This window comes from Mus musculus, chromosome 4, assembly GCF_000001635.26.
Source record: "Mus musculus strain C57BL/6J chromosome 4, GRCm38.p6 C57BL/6J".
Lineage (NCBI taxonomy): Eukaryota > Metazoa > Chordata > Mammalia > Rodentia > Muridae > Mus > Mus musculus.
This window is the reverse complement of record NC_000070.6, coordinates 44039305-44062434: the sequence shown is the minus strand read 5'-3', so window position 1 is coordinate 44062434 and position 23130 is coordinate 44039305. Positions and strand designations below refer to the sequence as shown.

The 23130-nt window shown below is 45.7% G+C and overlaps 1 protein-coding gene across 5 annotated transcripts in view; it reads left to right on the top strand.

Annotated features, from left to right (window-relative positions):
* Positions 1-23130, top strand: part of Gne (glucosamine (UDP-N-acetyl)-2-epimerase/N-acetylmannosamine kinase) — a 50103-nt gene that overhangs the window by 21743 nt on the left and 5230 nt on the right. For 4 of the 5 annotated variants that reach the window (NM_015828.3, NM_001190414.2, XM_006538073.4 and 1 more), the window contains 8 exons: positions 2208-2659; positions 7078-7230; positions 9452-9664; positions 16445-16532; positions 17466-17676; positions 20143-20272; positions 20551-20772; positions 21999-22181. In NM_015828.3, the coding sequence (NP_056643.3) occupies positions 2208-2659; positions 7078-7230; positions 9452-9664; positions 16445-16532; positions 17466-17676; positions 20143-20272; positions 20551-20772; positions 21999-22181 (1652 nt within the window). The remainder of the gene's footprint in view (positions 1-2207; positions 2660-7077; positions 7231-9451; positions 9665-16444; positions 16533-17465; positions 17677-20142; positions 20273-20550; positions 20773-21998; positions 22182-23130) is intronic. The other variant, NM_001357539.1, reaches the window with a different exon arrangement.

Below are 23130 nucleotides of genomic sequence, written 5' to 3'. Positions count from 1 at the left end.
ACAGCAGGCCTCCTGCCTCTGCTTTCCAAACGCTGTGATAGCAGGCAGGTGTGGACTTCTAAAAGTGCCTGAATGCAGTTTCAGTTTGTGACATTTTTGATTTACAGTGGAATTATAAGGACTTCCTCTCAGGGTTGTTTTCAGTTGGCGTTCTTACACTCTCTAGGACTTGAATGGGGGGCTGGCGCCATGACTCAGCAGTTAGGAGCGCTTGTCGCCCTTGGAGAGAACCCAGACTCAGGCAGAAGACTCACACACGTGAAAGAAAATTAGCAAATCTAAAAACATTTTCCAGAGTTGAATGTGAGAGTAAATGAAGCGAATGAAGCCCCTGCCAGCACGGAACCTAGTGCTAGTGTGGAAACTGACCTATGGATAAGTCATAACACACATAACAGACTACAGAGCTGAGGGGATGCTCTGTGGGTCACTTTCTCCCTTCATAAGAAGTAAGTTTACGGCCTGTAGTGCTGTCATCACTAGGAGATATTAGGAGTAAATATTCAACTCAAACTAGAAAAACAAGTGCAGTTTGTAGGAGTGTCAGAAGAGCTCGTATGAGCGTATTTCTCCCAGTTACCCCTTAAAAGCTCTATAAAAGTAATTTTAAATACTGGATGAGTGGAGTGCTGCAGGCCTATAACCCCGCCGACTCTCAAGGTTTACGTAGGAGGATGTTAAGTTCAGGCTTGCTTAGACATCTTAGTGAGACCTTATCTCAAAATGAAAAATAAAACTAGAGCTCACGATATAGTGTGGTACTTACTTAGCATTGGTACTTACTTAGCATTGGTACTTACTTAGCATGCAGGAGGCCCTGGGCGCTCTCTCTCTCTCTCTCTCTCTCTCTCTCTCTCTCTCTCTCTCACACACACACACACACACACACACACGGGTGGGGGGGACATGGGAAACTAGCCCTCACTCAATCACAGAAAGGCAAGTAGAAATGTTTGCCGCTGTACTTCTCAAAGGAATCTGGTCAGCACATTACAGGCTCGTGCATACCCACCCCTGCTTATCATAGCACACATGTACACACGGTACACAACAGCCAAGGTGTGGAGCCAGCCTGGGTGCTGACCAGCAGAGGGATAGCTGAAGGAAATGCGGCTCAGATACACAGTGTCATTTTATCCAGCCATAAAAAATGAAGTTATGGGCTGGTGAGATGGCTCAGTGGGTAAGAGCACCCGACTGCTCTTCCGAAGGTCCGAAGTTCAAATCCCAGCAACCACATGGGGGCTCACAACCATCCGTAATGAGATCTGACTCCCTCTTCTGGAGGGTCTGAAGACAGCTACAGTGTACTTACATGTAATAAATAAATAAATAAATAAATCTTTAAAAAAAAATGAAGTTATGACTCAGTAAAATGGAGGGAACTGTCGAGAATTACATAGAGTAAAATAAGCCAGGTTTGGAAAGACAGGTGGCCTGTTTGCTTTCTCATATAGAACATAGATTTGAATTAATATATAAGTATGTATTTGTTATATGCACAGATATGAGAGTAGACAGTAGGCCGAAGAGAGGGGACAGGAGAGGGCCGTAGACTCCGTGTGATGTGAAAGCAGAAGGGACTACGAAGGAGTGGGGGCGGGGGGAGCGAGCGTAAGAACACAGTATAATGATGTTGTGTGTAAAGTGTCATGATGACCCCATTGTTTTCTTGCATACTAACTAAAGAAATCATTTTAAAAGTTAAAAGAAATGTATAGTATACTGCCATGCCAGGCATCCTGGTACCCTGCTTCTTGTTTTATTAATTAATTAATTGTTAAAAAACAAAACAAAACAAAAACCCTGTGTTTTGGAAACTTTCCCCCCTATTAAAATGCCAATTGATTCTTGGAAAAAAAAAGCAGATGAGTAATAAAAAAGTAAAAGGCCTGACCATTATTAAAAGTCAAACTTTGTTCTGCCCTCAAAGAAAATTCCCCCCTCCTGGTGCTGCCCCGGAGCCACACAGCTGAGCGTTCCAGGGAAGGCTTTCTCTTGATCCGAGCGACAGCCACTGGCTTTTTATGTGACAATGTGAATCCTGAATAAATGCAGTTATGGTCTTTGCTCACTATTTACAGCTTATACTTCAAAGTAATTACTTGTTTTAGCAAGAAAAAAGTAAGCAAGTATCTCACTTCAGGGCTAGCATTGTTGCCTTCTTATATAAGAACACGGTGTCCCGTCTTGTTGCTCCTGTTTAGAAACACATACCGCATGATTGAGCAAGATGACTTTGACATTAACACCAGGCTCCACACGATTGTTAGAGGGGAAGATGAAGCGGCCATGGTAGAGTCGGTAGGCCTAGCGCTCGTGAAGCTACCGGACGTCCTCAATCGCCTGAAGCCCGACATCATGATTGTTCACGGAGACCGATTTGACGCCCTTGCTCTGGCTACGTCTGCTGCCTTGATGAACATCCGCATCCTTCACATTGAAGGAGGCGAGGTCAGCGGGACCATTGATGACTCTATCAGACACGCCATAACAAAACTGGCTCACTACCATGTGTGCTGCACTAGAAGTGCAGAGCAGCACCTGATCTCTATGTGCGAGGACCACGACCGCATCCTGTTGGCAGGCTGCCCTTCCTATGACAAACTGCTCTCCGCCAAGAACAAAGACTATATGAGCATCATTCGGATGTGGCTAGGTATGTATTCAAACTTTATTCAGGTTAATGGTTGTTTTGCCACAAAGTATTGGGCATATTTCAATCTCTCTGGAAACACATGGACACAGTATTCTATTAGCAGCCAGAGAGCTAAGACTTTTGCGGCATAGTTCTTGCCTTGCATTGTATATTTACCTCCAAGTTTATCTATAAAGTAGACATGCTGGATTGAATTTTAAAATGTTGTACATGGAGTGCTTTTACTCCTTAGGTATTTTAAATACTTTAGTATTTTAGTAAATGATATTCATACGGGTAGTTCTTAAAAATTAATTTTATTATTGTGTGTGCATTTGCACATGTGTATGTGTTTAAATCATGATGTGCATATATAGAGTCTAAGGACAGCCCTAAGTCAGTGTGTTCTTCCACAGTGTGACCTAGGGGTTGAACTCGGGTCAGCAGACATGAACACTTAACCCGATGGCCTTCTGCTGGTTTTGTCTGTTTGTTTTTCTTTTCTTTCCTTAATTAATTAATTATTTTAATATATATGACTACACTGTCATTATCTTCAGACACACCAGAAATGGGCATCAGATCCCATTACAGATGGTTGTGAGCCACTGTGTGGTTGCTGGGAATTGAACTCAGGACATCTGGAAGAGCTGTCAGAGCTCTTAACTGCTGTGCCATCTCTCCAGCCCTCCCCCACCATCAACATCTTTTTTTCCCTCCTGCATCTACTTCCTTAGTGCTAGGATTGCACACACATGATAGATACCATACCTGTCCGTGGGCACAGCTCTTACTTTGTCAACAAATGGGAAAAAGGACAAGGAGATGGCTCACTGGGTCAGAGGTTTGGCTTACAAGCATGAAGACCTGAGTCGGATCCCTAAGAACGCACATAAAAAAGCCAGCTGTGGTGCTGCACCCTTGTCCTGGCCATCCTGCTTAATTGGTAAGCTTCTGATTTGGTAGGAGAGACTGTCTCAGGAGGAAGGTGGAGTACAGTTGAAGAAGACAGCCAGTGTTGCCCCCTGACCTCCACATGTACACAGGCGTGCACATGTGTACACAGGCGTATAGGTTGGGAGTAAGCTATAACATTGTATAATATGATGTCATTTCTGTACCAGCTAGAAAGTATGTAAACCTAGTTCCTTATATATTCTTTTCCAATGTGAGGTTAGGGTACCTTGACGTTTTCTGCCTTTGATTTTTTATTATAATGGACACTTGTTGTTCTCCCTGTGTGTGTGTGCATGTGATATATGTTCACACAAGTGTGCACGTGTGTGTGGAGGCCAGAGGTTATACTCAGTGTTTTTCTCTATTGCTTATGATTTGAAACATGGACTCTCTCACTGAAACTGCAGCTGCTGATTTGGCCAAACTGGCTGGGCAACCGGCCCCTGAGAGTTTCTTGTCTTCCCACATGCTGCAGCTGCGATAATGGGCAAACACTACCTGCTTTTTTAGTTTTGGGTTTTTCAGGCTTTGGTTGTTTTTGTTTTTGTTTTGTTTTTGAGGCAGGGTTTCCTGTGTAGCCCTACCTGGCCTGGAATTTGCTATATAAACTAGGCCAGCCTTGAACTCACAGACATCCTCCTTCCCCTGCTTCCTTTCCAAGTCCTAGGATGAAAGGTGTGTGCCACCATGCCTGATTCAAACCTGCGGGGTTTTGTTTGTTTTTTGTTGTTTTCGTTTTTGTTTTAAATATGGGTCCATGCTTATACCAAGCAGTTTAAGGGGTGTTGGTTATTAAACAGTGGCAGGTGTGGTACTGTTTTCTGTGGTCTTCATAAATAAGCCTTCAAGTCTGAAAAGTTACTTAATAGTAAGAATGCTAACCCTGCCGGACAGTGGTGGCTCACACCTTTAATATCAGCACACGGTCTCTGAGTCCGAGGCCAGGCCTGGTCTACAGAGTGAGTTCCAGGACAGCAAGTGCTATACAGTGAAAACAAAACAAAGCAGAAAACCAAATCTACAGTGAAAGTACTGTGTTGGGAGGTAAGGAATAATGGTCTATTTAGAACTTTTTATGGGAAACAGACCCGTTGAATAATGAAGTTAAAGAATGGAAATTGGTAATTGCATAATCAAAGAAATAAAGTGTTACTTTTATCTATTTTTAAGCTTATTTTGTGTGTGTCTATGTGCGTGTGTGCCACAGTATACTGAGAGGTCAGAGGACACTGTGGGAGTCAGCCCCCTCACCTTGTGGGCCCGGAGCTCAGGCTCCAGTCGTCAGGGCCAGCAGAGGCACTTTCTCCACTGAGCCTCTTGACAGGCCCAAATTAGCTCTGTTCTTAATGTAGGCATACTAAAGCAGGAAAGGGTTGGGCTGTCTCATGGTTAAGCTAATCCCTTCTTACACGCCTCTCCTTGGGTAGGTGATAGTGCTGGTGGGCCACATGTGTCTCTCCTCTCCGTCTCACGGGGTTTGAGGACATATTCCTCACTCCACCCTGGTGACGCCATCAGCTTTTGCGCTATTATAAAAATACACCACTGAAAAACAGCAAAGTGTAAAAGAGTAAAAAGTGACCGTTAGAAAGTGAGAGTTGCTGGCCAGCAAGAGAGCAAGCTCAGTGGTAAAGGCTGTGGCCTCCTGACAGAGCCGTCCTGACAGCCCATATAAAGCTGGGAAGAGAACGGAGTCCACACAATTGACCTCTGACCCCCATGTGTATGCAGTACATGCACACCACCCCACATCATGCCCACAAAAGAATGCTAATTTTTTAAATGAAGAAACAGTGCATTAAGATTGTAATTCAGACTTTGAGCCCTATTTGACCATTATAGAAAGAGCAAAACCTGGATTTCTAGTTTTTATATTTATTTATTTTTAGACAGAGCTTTGCTCTATAGCTCTGGCTATCCTTGCGTTCACTGCACGGCCTAGGCTAGTCTTGAACTTGCGGCATTTCTGCCCCATCTTCACACGTGTGGGGCTTACAAGTGTGCACACGACACCCAGCCCCTTGATTTGTTTTTTAAACCAGGGAAGAAGAAAACACAAGACAGTGAACAGAATTGTCAATCTGGTAACAATGCATTTTGTACAAATACCACGTTTGGCTTCTCCGCTAACGGCTTCTCTTGTTTTCACTGTGCTTATAGGAAAATAAGTTGAACGGGTCACTTACAACATACAGCTTTATAACCTGAACATTAATATGATCCCAATGAAATATTAGCAAGGTCAAAAAGATAGATTAAACTCTGAAAAGTGACAGACATCACACAGTAAATATCAGACTTCAATGCCAGGAATAGATAGTTTTGTTTCAGCGGCTTGAGCTTTCTTTCTCAGAAGAAAGAGGACTTTCTTTGAAAGGGAAATGTGTTCCAGGTCAGCCACCACTACATAGTGAGACCCTGCCTCAAAAACAAATTGACAACAAACAAACAAACAGCACCTAGTCAGGGACAGTGCCACATGCCTGCAATCCTAGCACTTGGGAGGAGTACAAGGTTCTCTTTGGCTATTGAGTGCAAAGCTAGCCTGCACACAGGAGACCCCGTGTCAAAACAAAACCAAACAGTCCAGGGTGGTGAGATGGCTTAGCTGGTAAGACACCTGACCCAAGCCTGAGTTTGGTTTTTAGGACCTAAACGGTGGAAGGGAACTAACTGAAAGTCACCCTGTGCATGCCATAGCATGCCCACAACCTCTCACTAGTAATAATAACAAATAAAGTTTTAAAAATTACACTCAAAGTAGAAGGTCTATGAGAAGTAGAGACCTCTCATGGAGGGGACTGCTGAAGTCCTTCCCGAGTCGTCTGCTTACTCCCTCCCTCCCCATCCATGTGTCCAAAGCTCCTTTGCACGGGACTGTAGAGGTCCTTAGCATCCCAGCCCTCAGGGCTAGCGTAGCCGACTACCTGATTAGTGAGCGCTGGCTTTAGTTCCCAGACTCCTAGGGTGAGGTGACCCTCTCCCTTTCAAAGAACGCCCTCTGAGAAGAGATTGGAGTCTTGCTTTCTGTATGCTTTCAAGGTATAGGTAGACAAAATAATGAAGGGGTGAAGAGACTCTGAGAGGAGCTGGTATCCTTTGGAGCATATCATCTGCATAGACATCGGTGCCCTGGATTCCACTGTGAGGACGGTTACCAGTACCTTGGCCACCATGGTGAAGGCTGACAGCATTCCTCTGTTTACCAGCCAGGAATGAGCTTATTCACATCACAGCACCACGTGTCGTGACTGTGGGTTGGGAGAACTGTACTTGGTCTTTCCCTATCGATTATGGTACCAGTAGTGAGGTTACCTGGTAACACTTCTGCTAACCATATGAGAGAAGCTGGCTCCCTCTTCACCTTTGAAAATGGGTTCCAGGCCAGCCACACTAGATAGTGAGACTCCACCTCAAAAACGAACAGCAGCACCAACACGAGTCTTGACTAACGAAGCACTGTGGTTCCTTTCTTTCAACAGGCGATGATGTAAAATGTAAGGATTACATCGTTGCCCTGCAGCATCCCGTGACCACTGACATTAAGCATTCCATAAAGATGTTTGAGCTAACACTGGATGCCCTGATCTCGTTTAACAAGAGGACCCTAGTTCTGTTTCCAAATATCGATGCAGGTAATGGAGCCTGAAGATGAGATTACACCCTCTACCTTTTCAAACCTTAATCTCTGCCACCTCTTTTCTTGCCTGTCACCTTTCCTTGGATCTTATTATTAAAGGCTCTTGGGAAATGCGTTCTAGTCAAAGGTCACCTATCTTGCTGTAGATCAAGATGTTTGATATTTTTGTCAAGTCCAGCGGAAACAGTAGGAAATAAATACTTTTTAAAGGATCTCGCCGGGTGCAGTTTGCTCTCGTATTTAGTCTTTTCCCTCCTGTGTCCACTGAGAAGAAACTGAGGCCTGTGAGACGTAAACCTTAGAAGTCAGGGTGAAGAGTGTCTTTTGGCAAGTATTGATGCCACTGGCTTCAGTAAGATGACTTTGTTATTAATTGTTTTCTTTCCTATTTACGTCAGCTATGCTTCAAAGAGTGATGCTCAGCTTAGGTAGTTTGGATCTGGAGTCCCCAGCCAGTCCATGTTCAGGCCTGCTGTGCGTGATCGCATACCTGAGAGCCATGAACTTTGGGGCTAATCGAGATCGTAGGCAAGTTGATGGGGGTCTGACATATAAAAGACGGAGGTGAAATCAGGGCCTGACACTAAGGGATTTTCAGATACTGGTGTGAACACTACTCTCTGCAGAACTCTGGGTTCTTTTCATAACACAAGTTAGACCTTTTCTTTGAAATGCTAAGACATCACCTTCTACTCCAGAAGAATCTTTTCTTTCCTTTTTTAAAGATCTATTTATTTATTTTATGCATGTGAGTATACCATTGATACCTTCAGACACACCAGAAGAGGTCAGAGAGATAGATCCCATTACAGATGGTTGTGAGCCATCATGTGGTTGGCTGGGAATTGAACTCAAGACCTTTGGAAGAGTAGTCAGTGCTCTTAACTGTTGAGCCATCTCTCCAGCCCCAGAAGAATCTTTTGTGCTTGAAGAAACAAGACTCAAGCCAGGTTTTGATCAGGCAATATAACAGTATTTCAAAACCTTTATGTTTCTTTTGGACCCTTTAAGTTCTAAGTAATTATAATCTATCCGCTTAGCTCCAAATGATGTGTTCTGTTGTAGTGACTTTCCTGAATGTGTTCACTTTAGAATTAGAGATAATTTCCTTCTGTTAAAAATAAAATGGACCCTGAGATAGTGTGGTGTGACTCTGTAGTCACAGCTACTTAGGAGGCTGAGGGGGAAGGCGCCCATGGGACACTGACTCAAAGAAAAAAGCATTCCAATTTAAAGGAAAATTACTTAGGTCAGGTCCCCACCCGTGCCTCTGCTGTCTATGAAGCAACAGAGACCTTTGTTAGTATCTGGCTTAGTGCCCAAGCATGCCTGCAGTTTGCCCGTGGTGGGTTGTGGGGGAGAACTAGATTAGTGCCTGTGGCTTAGGCTTGACACCAAAGCGGAGCCTTGGAATATCAGGACCTCCTGGAGTGCCATGTTCTCCAATAATTGCAGGTGGGGGTTGGTATGTTAGGAAAGTGGCCTGCCATCTTGCAGGGCATTGGACCCTGAGCCCATTTGCCTGTCTTGCCACATAGAGTTTAAAAGAAGAAGAGACACATGCACAGCTTCTGGTGGGTGATGGCTTCTATCCACTGGTGAACATTGCACTAGTGTCAGTGTCTCGTCTTCCAGTCAGATGACCAATGGGCATTGTGTGTGGTCACTCACAAGAGTGGAAAAAGAAAAAGACAAGGGAGTGGAGATCATTAAGTATTGTTTGTTTTTTTTCTCATAGCTTTAAAGTGTTTTAAAGTGATGCGTTTTATAAAAAAATACCAGTTGTGGTACTGGACCCTATCCATATTGCCTTGGAGTTTAGTTGACCAAGGTGGGGGTCTGGGAAAATGTGAGCAAAGTCAGGCAAAGCCACTCTAACCAGCTTCTGTATGGAGCCTATGCCCTGCCTGCTTAGAAACTGCTGGCTTGTTTTAGCCTCTTAATTGTGCGGAAAGTTTATACAGAGGTATTAACAAAATATGCTTACTTGCTAAGTTCTAATTGAAACCCCCACCTGCTACTGTATCAGCTCTTGGATGAGATGCAGAGAGCTGCTCATGAAAATCCCAGCACAAGACAGGGGAAGATGAATGGCCACGTGACTACTTTCCTAGTAACTGGTAGGAGGATTAGGGCTGCACTCATCACTAAGAAGTACGTCTTTGTCTCGTTGATTAAACGGTTGTGTTTCATCATGCGATGTGATCACTTCACAGGCAGCAAGGAGATGGTTCGAGTGATGCGGAAGAAGGGCATCGAGCATCACCCCAATTTCCGTGCAGTCAAGCACGTCCCGTTTGACCAGTTCATACAGCTGGTCGCCCACGCTGGCTGCATGATTGGGAATAGCAGCTGCGGCGTGCGAGAGGTTGGCGCTTTCGGAACACCCGTGATCAACCTGGGCACAAGGCAGATAGGAAGAGAAACCGGTACCTACCTTTGCCTGTATCTTAGCCGACCAGCTTTGCTCTCTCTGGGATGGGCCGACACTGGCCACATTCTTTATGTTTACTGGGTTTTTTTGTTTTGTTTTGTTTTTCATTTTTTTGAGAACTTCATATGTGAGTAATGTATTTACATTTACACATGTCTACTCCTCCTCCCTCTCCAACTCCTGTTTCCCCCAACTCCTTCTCAAATGCATGACTTCTTATTGCTACACACACACACACACACACACCCCTACTGAATCCATTTCTGTTGCTTGTTGCACATGTGTTTGGGGTGGACCACTTGGGCTAGGATAATCTGCAGGGGACCTGCTCATCCCCTCACTAAGCACTGATGGCTTGTGTGTCTCCCGTTTGGGGTGAGGCCTTGAGTAGTCCCCATCCACACTGTTGTGTCAGCTGGTCATGTTTAGGCAGCCATATTGTTGAGATTCCGTGGGTGCTACTTCCCTGCCAAGTCTAGAAGACACTGTTTAAAAGTAGGGGTCCTGGTCCTCTGCCTCTTCAAATCTTTCTACACCCATGACTGTGATTTTTCCCTGAGCCTTGAGTGTAGGGTTGTTTTAGAGATGTACTTCAGTCCCTGCATGTGGAGCAGGTATGAATCTCTGTAATAGATGAATGGAAAGAGGAGGTTCTTTAACGAGGGGTGAGAGCTGCACGTTTCTGTGGGTGTAAGGGTAATCACTGAGAGTGTAGCTAGAAGTTATACTGGTTAGGGAAAATGGTGGTAGTAAGTTCTCCCGTAGGTTCTGTGACCTCTCCAGCTACAGCTAGCTGACTTAGTTTACGGACATAGCTAGTACTGGCTAGCTATGAATCCATCCTGGTGAGTGGCCTGAAGTCCAGTTGCACAACTTCTGGTTACCCCAAGAAAAATGCCACTATTGCACCCCTGGGATAACTTGCCAGGCAGTCACTGTGGTCTGTGGGCCTCACAGCCGGGTAGGACTGCTGACTGCTTTTCTCCCTTGGCCGCTTGCACGGCACCTTCTGATACTTTGAGAACTGGTCCTCAGGGAGGGGCTCCTAGGTCAGCTCCAGCTCACGCCAAGTCCAGTGTCCTGTGTGCTGCGTTCCAGCTCTAGAACACAACCAGGGACAATGGCAATGGCCTATATTGTTTAGGGATCCTTTGAAGCCCCTGACCAACAATTCAAAGGAAGGTCCCTCCCCCTTTTTAAGATTGATTGATTGATTTTATGCATGTGAGTACACATACGCTATCGCTGTCTTCAGACACATCAGAAGAGGGCATCGGATCCCATTACAGATGGTTGTGAGCCACCATGTGGTTGCTGGGAGTTGAACTCAGGACCTTTGGGAAAGCAGCCAGTGCTCTTAATCTGGTTACCCATTCTTGGCACTGGGGGTTTGGTTAGATAGTCTGTGCCCTTTGTGTGTGTGTGTGTGTGTGTGTGTGTGTGTGTGTGTGTGTGTGTGTAGGGGTGGGGGGAGGCAGACAACATTATTATCACCTCATGTGCCATAATTCTACTTAAAGTAATCTCATACAATTATGCATTTTCCTGGGGTTTCCCCAAACATCCTTGATGTTATTTATCTCTGCTTCTTCCCTCTCCCTCTGTATTACTTTCCCTCCAGACCTCTAAAGCCCCCCCCATCTCCCTTTCCCCCCCCACAGAACCTGGGTCATACCACCTCCCTCTCCCCTAGGCCCTTTCTACTTTCCTGGCTTCTGTGCTTATTCCAAGTTATACAGTAAATCCGCAAATCAGAGAGCACACAGCGTTTCTGCCTTTACGTGTGAGTTACCTCATTTGGTGTTTTCCAGTCCCTTCTGTCTCCCTGCACATTTCATGATTTATCCATTCATCAGTCAGAGGACTTGTAGGTTGTGTCCATGTCCTACCTGTTGTGACTAGAGCATCAGGGAGCATGGGTGAGCAGGCGTCTGTCATAGGATGTTAAGGTCTGTAGGTACGTCTGGCCACATGCTTTTGTGAATGACAAGTTGTAGCATAATATCCACAGTAACGCACATGATCACCACTTTTATAGATCTACTAGCATTTTTATTGCTTTGTAAAATGAATTAGAGCTAAGTGGTTAGTTAGTTTGTTTGTTTTTGAGACAGGGTTTCTCTGTGTAATAGCCCTGGCTGTCCTGGACTTGCTCTGTAGACCAGGCTGGTAAAGGTGTGCTCCACCATGCCTGGCCTGAGCTAAATGGCCCTTAATTATGGATGTTAGCCTTACTTACAACAGACTGGGTGACTGTGTCTTGCGTGTTTGCTAGTCTGTCTTCTGAGCTTGCATGGTGTGCTTCAGTCAGTCCTTAGAGTATGTCAGTCCTGCATAATGAAAGTGTAAGTGGGATTGTTAATGCACATACCAACTGAGCTGTGCACACTATTAGTATTAGTCAAGTTCTAAATGCTGGGTGCATGCAAGTGTGCGTCTGTAGTCAATGGGAAAACGCATGTTATTAATGGAGATTAGCCCCAACCCGGCCGCCACAGCCCAGCAGCCCTTCCTCCCACCCCTCTCTTCGCTGCTCTGTTTCTTTCATCTTTGCATCATTACTTTGCTTCCTGTTTTCTAGGGAAAATAGAAGCCCAAGATGGAAATTCTTTCAGATTTGTTGTTTAAAAATGGAGTAAACACTTACCATGTGTGCAGCCCTGGGATATGGCAGTGCCAAACTAAGGAGCTCAGGACATAGGGCAGCTGGTGGTGCTTACCCAGCATGCCTGGTGCTTACCCAGAATGCCTGAAGCCCCGCCCTCAGTCCCCAGCACTGAGGCATGATGGTGCACATCTGAAATCCTAGCACTAGGGACATAAAGGCAGAAGGGTCAGAAGTTCAAGGCTGTCCTTGGCTATATAGCAAGCTCAGGGCCAGCCCGTGCTATGTGATCTCGTGCCTTGAGGAAGAAAACGAAAGATCACTCAGAGCCTCGAGGTGGGAGGAATGCTTTAGAAGTAAGGGAGTAAGGAAGCCCAAATTACCAGGGGAAAAAAGTGTGCTGTGGCTCTGTTAGCATCCCAAAGAAAGGAGGGAAGAAACAGAAAAGACGGAAAAGGGAACATGATGGCTTTCTGAATCAGAACTCAGAAAGATGAGCAGACCCAACAGAACTTCATGATAGTTTGTAGGAACTGCCAAGTGCTGAGGTCTTATATAACTGACATTTTAGTGGTGAAGGGAAGATAAATACACAGCCCAAAAGGAAACTACTAGGATTTCTAGGTACCATGTGGACTGTAATGCGAGGTAATGGGATGGGCTACATTAAAGGAAGGCCTCTTTGAAAGTTGACACTTTAAGCTGTGGTCAGTTTAAATGGGAATCTGACTGAAGCAGACGAACAGCCCAGGTCAAGCGTGAAAGGCGAGAACGGTCCTGTTATTGAGGAAACAGAATGGTCAGCCTGACTATAAACAAGAGCTGGGTGTGGCGGTGCACACCTTTAATGCCAGCACTCAGGAGGTAGAGGCAGGAGGATCTCCATGAGCTGAGACCAGCCTAGGCTATATAGCAAGCTCCAGGACAGCCAACACTACATGGAGAGACCCTCTTTCTCCCTCTAGGTCTCTTTATGTAGCCCTGGCTTTTAGGAACTTGCTAAGTAGACCAGCCTGGCCTCAGATTCAGTAACCCACTTGCTTCTGTCTCCCAAGTGCTGCAATTAAAGGCATGCACCACCATACACAACCGAGACAGACTTTTATGAGCTAAAATATTGATGTCCTAGTTCGTTTTCTTTTGCTGTGGCAAACACTTGGGAAGGGAAGGGTTCATTTCCTCTTACAGCTTATAGTTCATCATCAAGCGATCTGGAGGCAAGAACTGAAGCAGAGGCTGTGGAGGCAAACTACCGACTGGCTTGCTCCTTATGGATTGATCAGTTTGCACACACACACACACACACACACACACACACACACACCGGACCACTTGCCCAAGGATGGCACCACCCACAGTGGGCTGGGCCCTTCCACATCAATCATCAATCAAGAAAATGTTCCCCAGACTTGCCCATAGGTTAATCTATAAAGGCAGATCCTCAGCTGAGGCCACCTCTACCCAGGTAAATGTCAGCTTAAGTTACATTGACCAAACTAACCAAATAAATAAGTAATAAAATAAAACAAATCCAACCAATCAGAACTTGCAAGTATATGGGAAGCCGTTTAAGGGAGGGGATGACACCGTATGACTTGCATTTGGAAAAATTGCTCCAGGAGCTTATGGGGAAGGTAGGTAGGTGTGATGTGGAGGAAGGGGACAGTTTCGTGTCCTCTGCGCAGAGGAACAGCGACAGCGGCTTAGGCTGAGTAACTGTGCTGGAGAGTTTTATGTCAGCGTTGGTACACACTAAAGTCATGAGAGAAGTAAGAAATTTTCTTAATTTCTTAGTTTTCTCAACTAAGAAAATGTCTCCATCAGATCAGGCTGGCCTGCAGAGCATTTTCTTAATTAGAGATTGATAGGGGAGGCCCATCCCTGGGCTCTTGGTCCTGGATTCCATAAGAAAGGCTGAGCAAGCCATGATGAGAAAGCCAGTTAGCAGCACCCCTTCATGGCCTCTGCATCAGCTCCTGCCTCCAGGTTCCTGCCCTGTTTGAGTCCCTGTCCTGACTTTCTTTGATGATGGATAGTGATGTGGAAGCATAAGCAAGACAAACCCTTCCCTCACAGCAAGAGTAACCCACACTAACACAGTGGTGTGTTAAAGACAGAAGAGTTAGATTTGGGTTTGTTACTGGGCTCACTGGTGCATGTGAACTGCAGAGGGAGGAGAGGATAAAGGGCCACACTTGTGTTTGTACTGAGAGTGGGGTGTACTTCCATGACATGGGGACACTGGGGAAGGCACAGATGGGGAAGGAGCAGAATTAAGGGTTTCCTTGTGGCCATCGTCACTTGATGCCAATTAGATCATCGAAGCAGAGAAGACAAGGGCCTAGGCTGTACTAGGGCCATCTAGAGTTGGAGATAAAACTGAGAACTGGTGGTTAAAGCTGATGTAGTAGAAATCCGTTCACTTGCTGAGACAGAGACCCCCTACAGCAGGAAGTTGGATTTTTTCCCTCCCAGTGTGGCAGCTCCACAACCAGAATCAGCCTATGTTCTTAGTGGGTATTTTAGCCTTTTTTGTTTCGTCTATATTTATCCATTTGGAGGAAGGAAAGGAAGGGGCAATTGCCTTAAAAGTTGTAAATATTTCCTCCCACATCCATCAGAACCTAGTCATCACAGGTGCATCTAGCTGCAAGGGAAGCTGAAGAATAGTTCTTCGGGAGAACACAGATTCCTAGATAAAACTTCCATCAGGATAAAAAAGTGTATTAAGGATAATGACCCTATGCTATAGATGCTATTTAAAACCAAGGAACCAATGACATTACCCATTAAGAATGTCTTAATAGGGCAGAAAATGCAGCCCAGACCAACCTTGAAACTCTTCAACATTTAGTGACATACAAGGACAGAAAGAAAACCAAAAAGAAACTGCCAGTGATGTCATAGGAAAACCAGGAGACTGTGGTATATCATTAGAGTCCAGAAGGAAGCAGTTTCCAGGACATGGTGCTGAGGGCAGCTGTGAGACCAACTAAGAGGTGAAGGGAGCTGGGTATGGTGGTTCCGACCTGGTCGCACACACCTGCAGTCCCAGCACCCTGGAGGTGGGTTTGACAGCGTGGTCTTTGTAGTTCCTGTCAGCGTACTTACATACATGTACTACATGTACGTGCCCCATCGAGTCCCCTTGCCTTCTAATCTGCTCTCAGTGGGGCCAGGGTCTCAGAGACAAATGTGTTTCCTGCATATCTTCTGCTCAGCTTCTTAACTACACTCAAAATCCCTACCCCTCCTACCTCTCACGGGGCCTACCTGCCCATCAGTTAACCTTTCTCTTCCATGTGTGCTTAACTTAACCATTTGAACGTGCTTAGGCTCTCCTGTTTTGGAAAACAAAACCACGCTCTTCTTCGGCCCCTTGTTTCTCTCCAGCCACTCCTCTTCTACCCCTCCTGTTGAAAACCTGGCTGTGATGTTTACTCTCTCATGGCTGAGAGATGGAGAGAGAGAAAGTGCCTGCCTTCCAGCTGACTGGCCAGCCCTGACTGCCGACTGACTGACTGACTGACTGACTGACTGACTGACTGACTGACTGGCTAGTCTGGCTAGTTGAGAATAGACTTGGGAGATATCTAGGCGAACAGTTTGCCAGTGTTGGATTAACTCACCCTAACCGGACATGGTGGTGCGTGTTATCTCACGAATCTGAGATAGGAAGGTCCTAAGTTTGAGGCCAACCTAGGCTGTAGAGCAAGACTTCCAAAAAACAAAACAAACCCAAACCCCAAAACAACAAAACAAGCCTATGATCTTAGCGCATAGGGAGAAACATGGGAGAGCCACAAGTTAGAAGCCAGCCAGGTCTACATAGTAAGACCTTGTCTCTAAGCCAAAATCAAACACACATTGATCTATCTGATCTCATTAAATGAACAAAGCTGTGGTTTGTTTTCTTTGAGGATAAAGATCTTGTCCGCTGCAGGGCAGTCTTACCAAGAGTGTTTTGTTATCTGCTGGGTTTACGAGTGAGTCGAATCCGGCACACTACTGTTTGTGTGAACACAGCACTCTGCTGTTTGTGTGAACACAGCACTCTGCTGTTGGTGTGAACACAGCACTCTGCTGTTGGTGTGAACACAGCACTCTGCTGTTGGTCTTTCTCTGGACAGTCAAACTACAAGTCACTGTAATGTCCCTGTTTTTATTTAGGGGAGAATGTTCTTCATGTCAGGGATGCTGACACCCAAGATAAAATATTGCAAGCACTACACCTCCAGTTCGGCAAACAGTACCCTTGGTGAGTACAGAGCCTTTCATTTTGGAGTAATTAAAGGGGGAACTGCCCCAGGCACCAACTGAAGCTATGGTCCATCACCGTTTAACCATCTTAACAGACCTTTCCTTCTTCGTTAGCACACCCTAGCAGCTGGAAAGACAGATGTCCAGCTCCAGGTCTCTGCTCAGGTTCCAGTGGAGAACTTTTACAATTTGACTCTGCTAATTACAATAGTACTACCCTACAGTGGGTTTCGCTGGTACAATTTGACTACATACTAGAAAATAATGTATCTGATTTCCTTTCATTTTGGCTGCCCTCCTTTTTATTTCAATATGGTAATTTCTCAGAAATGTAAAGATTAAAACTTCTAAAATAGCAAAAACCCAAATCAAGGCAGAAAGCCCCAAATTCAGGTACTAAATTACAATGTTGTCAAAGGCCCAGCTGTTTCTGGATTTAGCTCTGTGTTGTTAGGATTTGCAGACTTGTTTTCTTTTTATCTTTGTGTTTTGAGACAGGGTCTCTCTCTTATGCAGCACTGGCTGTCCTAGAACTTACTATGTAAGAAGCTAGGCTGGCCTCAGACTCTGAGAGGCCTTCTGCCTCTACCACCCAAGTGCTGGAATTAAAGGTGTGTGTCACCATGCCAGCTCTAGTTTATGTTTTAATTGACAGAAAATAAGTTCATGGAGTGACTTATCATATGTATCACATTTTAAAACACACACACACACACACACATTGTGGGGATATTGTTTTATTGCTTTGTGATGCAACAGACTGAACTTGGGGCCTGCCAGGGAAGTGCTATACCACTAGGTAGTTCCCCAGCCCAGAGGGGTTATTTTAAAAGAGCAAATTATTTCTCCCTGAAAACTGCGATTTCAATGACCTTGGTATCGCCTGAGTGACAAAACCATTCCACTGAACTGACTTCTTTGGATATTGCAGCTCAAAGATATATGGGGATGGGAATGCTGTTCCAAGGATTTTAAAGTTTCTCAAATCCATTGACCTTCAAGAGCCACTACAGAAGAAATTCTGCTTCCCCCCTGTAAAGGAGAACATCTCTCAAGACATTGACCACATCCTGGAAACTCTGAGTGCCTTGGCTGTTGATCTTGGCGGGACAAACCTGAGGGTGGCAATAGTTAGCATGAAGGTAAGCTCACTGCACGACACTCAACTTTTCATCTCTCCTGAGTGGCTGATCCTTAAAATGTGTGCGTGGAAGGCAGAAGGAGGAAGCGCACTGGCATGTGCCGGCATTTGCCCATGGTGCTGTCAGACCCCTCACAACGTGCATCTTGTGCATTTCGTGCAGTCTACCAATTGGTAACATTTCAAGCTGGTGAGGTAGCCAATGCCTATAATCCCAGGACTTAGGAAGCTGAGGCAGCAGGATTCCCGAAAGGTTGAGGGCAGCCTGGGCCACAGTGTGAGACCTTGTATCAAAAAAACCAAAAACACAAGATAAACATTTTGAAGAAGTAAACTGTTAGGGAACCCAAAGCAGTCAATCTTGAGTTGGCAGTGGGGAGGCCCCTTTAAGAGAGGGCTTTGCCACTGCAGGACTGAGTTGAAGACACCTTGATGTGAAGTCCAGTGAGCACTTGCCCACCTGGCTGGGAATCCCCACAGCTGAAGAAACATGCTGCTTCCAGGGAGTGGTCAGCTAGACAGGTCTCCGGTTCATGGTTTCATAGCCTGATCTTGTACCACAAAGGGCCGGGCTCTGGCAGCCTGAGAGCCCCGTCATGAAAACAGCAGACTGTGTTACGGTGATCTCTTACTGACTTAATGAGAAGCAAACCTCCCAGGAAAATCTATTTGCACTATCATAGACATGTAAAATATCAACAACCCTTGAGAAATAGCAAAGAATTTAAACATAAATCATTAGAAATTTAATAATATTAAGTCAATTAATGAAAAGCAAAGCGGAACATACCATGGCTATCTCAAGAGAAGCAAAAGAAACCTTCCTATACTTTAAGAAAAAGTAATAAATTATTCTCCTAACATAGGGTTTTTATTAGTGACCAACAGTGTGGTTTTGCTTATTCTTAGGACTCTGGGTTGTTCTGAATTGTTAGCCTTGTCCCTTCATAGTCTTTTGTATTAATGGACTTTTACATATCAAATATAAGTGACCTTTTTTAGAGGCGAAATTTCAATTGAAATAAAGAGTGGCTTCTGTCCTGTAAGGAATAAAGCAAGGGAAGCAAAATTGGAGATTATACATAGCAAACAATATTATTTATGAGTCATGTGAAGAAATGAACTGGATTGTAGAGTTAGGGGGATCCAGTAAATGGCTGGATATTATGATTAATATGTATCAGAAATTTTCTGGATAATGATTTAAATGAATTTGTGACAAGGATCTTGGGACCCTTTATGTGAATGTCCGTCAATGACTAATGTATCTGTCAAACATTAATATCACTCAGGTGTTGTAAGACTCCAGGTGTCTACCACTGGTAGACTCCTTAGTTTGATGCTGGGGACACTATAGTTATGCTAAGCCACCTCTCTAGCATAATAAAGGCTGGGAAGCACTCCTGTAGAGTTTTTTTTCCTTCTTTTTTTTTTTTTTTTTTTTTTTTTATTCCAAGACAAGGTTTCTCTGTGTAGCCCTGGCTGTCCAGGAACTCATTTTGTAGACCAGGCTGGCCTCGAACTCAGAAATCTGCCTGCCACTGCCTCCTGAGTGCTGGGATTAAAGGCGTGCGCCACCACGCCTGGCGTAGATTTAATTTTAATGATAAACAGCTTTAATTCTTGCATTTGATATGTAAAAATCCATTAATACAAAAGAACATGAAGGGAAAAGTCTACCAATTCGGGAACAACCCAGATTCCTAAGAATAATCAAAACCATAAAACTGTGACTTACATAAATAAAATTCTGAAATTGTGCCAAAGGCCTGAGAAAGCATCCTTGCTGAAAAGGCTGAGTATTTTCTAAATGTCAGTATCTCACAGATTGGCTTATAGATTTAACATAATTATGGTCAACATTTCAATTGGATCTTACAGTTTCATAAAATTATCATACATTATTGAGGTGAAAAAAACAAAAAAACAAAAACCAAACCAAAGCCCTGGAACACCAGGACTAGTTAAGAGGGGCTGTCTCTGCTTTGTGTTAAATCAGGACGAAACTCTGTAAGACGTGGCCATGTGCCAGTCCACAGGGAAATTTGTCCCGAGTTGTGTATGCATACCGTTAATGGCCTCCAGTAGATGACTAAGTGCAAACATTAGGGTAACTATTTATTGCCTCAGTAGTAAAATTTGATAATTGTATCAACCTGGAAAGAGGACTTAGGACCTTTTAATGAACTAGGTGTAGATTGCCTGCCATCGACCAGAAGCCTAAGAGAGTCTTCCCCAATGGCTATGGAGCAGCCATTGTCTCAGCAGCCTTGTATTGAGATGGGTTCCCAGGAAATTACTTAGGCTCATCTCAGGGAAAGGCCCTCCACACGCAGTCACTTCTGTCTCAGCACCTTCTCCTCAAGGGTTGATTGTCACCAGAAAGGCTAATATTCACAGGAGTATGCTCCTTAGCTCGGCCACCAAGACAGACCTGCGTTTTGTCTCTTCTCTCTCGCTCTTCTAGGGTGAAATCGTTAAGAAGTACACTCAGTTCAACCCTAAAACCTATGAAGAAAGGATTAGTTTAATCCTGCAGATGTGTGTGGAAGCTGCCGCGGAAGCTGTGAAACTCAATTGCAGAATTCTGGGAGTAGGTGAGACTTTAAACTACAGATCCAGGAAACCTCGGGCCAGAGTCTGCCTGTGGCTGGGTTCCATGTTCTCTGTGGACCCCACGCATGCCTCAGATGGCAACGAGCATTGGGGAGAAGCTGGGATGGTCTGTGGGTCCTCGGGCACTGTGGATTTCACTCAGAACTGTCTGATTCCTTGCAGTTCTTGGTAACGTTCAAGATGGATGAATTCATGTATGTTGGCAGGTGTTCCTAAAATGGGTAATCAAAACTGTTTTCCTGTCTGGGGTGGAGCTCAGGCATCTCCACAGGTGGCCGCGTGAATCCCCAGGAAGGAGTTGTGCTGCATTCAACCAAGCTGATCCAGGAATGGAACTCCGTGGACCTCAGGACACCCCTCTCCGACACCCTGCATCTCCCCGTGTGGGTGGACAATGACGGCAACTGTGCCGCCATGGCAGAGAGGAAGTTCGGCCAAGGAAAAGGACAGGAGAACTTCGTGACGCTCATCACGGGGACAGGTGAGGTGGGAAGAAGAGGTTCTTCAGGGTGTACCAGAACTGGACCAGCTCTCAGTGAGGCACTGACAGCTGTGCCTTAGCCTTCACCTGCCCTACACTAGACCGTGGAGGTGATGGACCACCACAGGTCACGTCCACACAGCCCTTTTCCAAGCAGATAGGTCAATGGTAGGAGCTTGTGCCCACCACATGTGAAGCCCTGAGCTCCACCCCCAGTGTCACCAAGAAGAGAAAGAAAAAAGAATTTGGCCAGGCATGGTGGCTCATGCCTGAATCCCAGCACTAGAGAAGCAGAGGCAGGAGGATTGCCAGGTCAGCCAGGCTACATAGCTCTGCCATTTTGTATTATTCCATCGTCCTTCAGTGGCTCCTGAGCATCTGTAACTCCAGTCCCAGGGCATCCAGTACACTCTTCTAGCCTCTAACCAGGCACATGTTGTTCTTAGATACATACAGAAAAACTCTCATACACATAAAATTGAAAGTTAAAAATAATAGATGGCTCTTAACAATGGGAGTTTCTAAGGTAAAATGCCCTTTAACTCCTTAATGAGAGGGTTAATGCATTCGTACTCCACGTAAGACAGCTGCTTGTCTTTGTTTAGAATGATAGAATTTCAGACATGGCCCCAGGGTCATAGTCCATGTTCTGGGCTTCCGGAATCAGGCACTATAACACAATTAGACAGGTTGTCTTACCTGGCCTTCCTTGAAGCAGAGCCTGCACTTGTCTTGTGCAGGTGGTCCTAAGAAGCTGGAGGGAGGGGGCGGGGAGGCAGAGTGAGTGGAGCCACCAAAGGGTGTGACATCCAAGTCCCAAGTAAGGGCCACAGTCTCCCAGGACCTGGGGAAGCTTCCCACGGCACTGTCTGGAGTGGCGTGATCCCTGCTAGCTTCTGTCCCACTGTACCAGTCTGCTAGCTGGGGACATCTCCCTCCAGTGCATAGAGCAGGCAGTGTGTGTGTGTGTGTGTGTGTGTGTGAAGGACCGTCTGTCTGCCAACACCAAGTGTGCCACTTGAAGTCCTAGTGAACCAGCTGATGGGAAGCGAGACCTCAGAAGATGTGCTTCAAACACTGCCTTCCCGAGTGGCATCAATACAGGTTCAGTGCGCAGTGAGCCTCAGCCATCTAGAGAAGCGGGCACTTCCTGAGCAGATGGCACTGCCGCAGCCTGGGGTCCTGTTTCAGTGGTGCTGTGCCCTCAGTGCCTCATCTCCCCGCAGGGATCGGTGGGGGGATCATCCACCAGCACGAACTGATCCACGGCAGCTCCTTCTGCGCGGCGGAGCTCGGCCATCTCGTGGTGTCCCTGGACGGTCCTGACTGCTCCTGTGGAAGCCATGGGTGCATCGAAGCGTACGCCTCTGGAATGGCCTTGCAGAGGGAAGCAAAGAAACTCCATGATGGTTGGTATCTGTCACCTATGGAAGTCACTAACCGAATGGCAGACAAGGACACGGGAGTAGAAATTTCGGAGAGCTGACATAGAAGCCATGGTTTTGAACTCTTCATTTCCCTCATTCTGATGCTTAGGGCATCTTTGGCCCTGATCCAGATTTAAACTTGTCCTTGCCTGGGGGAGGTGCACGGGGCCTACCACCCACGACAGCAGAGAAGTTCTTTCAGTATTATTTGTCAGCCATCAGTGTGCACACAACCCAGACTCCGTGTCCGTCCATCTTAGTGAAGAAATAAACAGTGAACACCTTCTGTCTCAGTGTGCCACATGCACGGAGAGCAGTGGTCAAGGCAGTGCAGACCCGTGCAGGGGACACTAGAGTTCCCTCCCTGCCCTCCATACAGGGAAAGGAGGGAGTGTCGGGCATCACCCTGGGGCTGAGCTTCAGGGAGTGTGTGAATTAGGAAAGAAGCGAGATGGCAAAGGAGTTCTTCCAGGAAAGAGACAGTAGTGTCCACCGTTGGGACTGGGGAGATGGCTCAGTCTGTAAAGTGCTTGCCTCTTAAGCATGAGGGCTTTGTTAAGTACCACACCCGGTAGTTGGTGCACATCTGCAATCCCAGCAGGAGGGTCCCTGGGGTTTGCAGGGACTGGTGACTTCTAGGTTCCATTAGAGACCCCTGCCTCTACTGTTTATTTAGCACTTAGTAGTGCCAGCTTTGTACATAATCCATGTCCACTATCTAATTCCTTAAATAATTCTAGTTTTTACTATCCCAGTCTTGTAGAAAAGAAAACCTTACAGAATGGGCAGGCCTGTGCAGCTAGCAGTGACTGCTGGGACAGATGTGAGTGGGAGCTGGCCAGGCTGTCACCCTAGCCTTGAGCCTTACTGTGGTAGACCACCTCAGAGCTGGGGCAGAGCAGGAAGATGGGGTGAGAGGGGGGCGCATAAC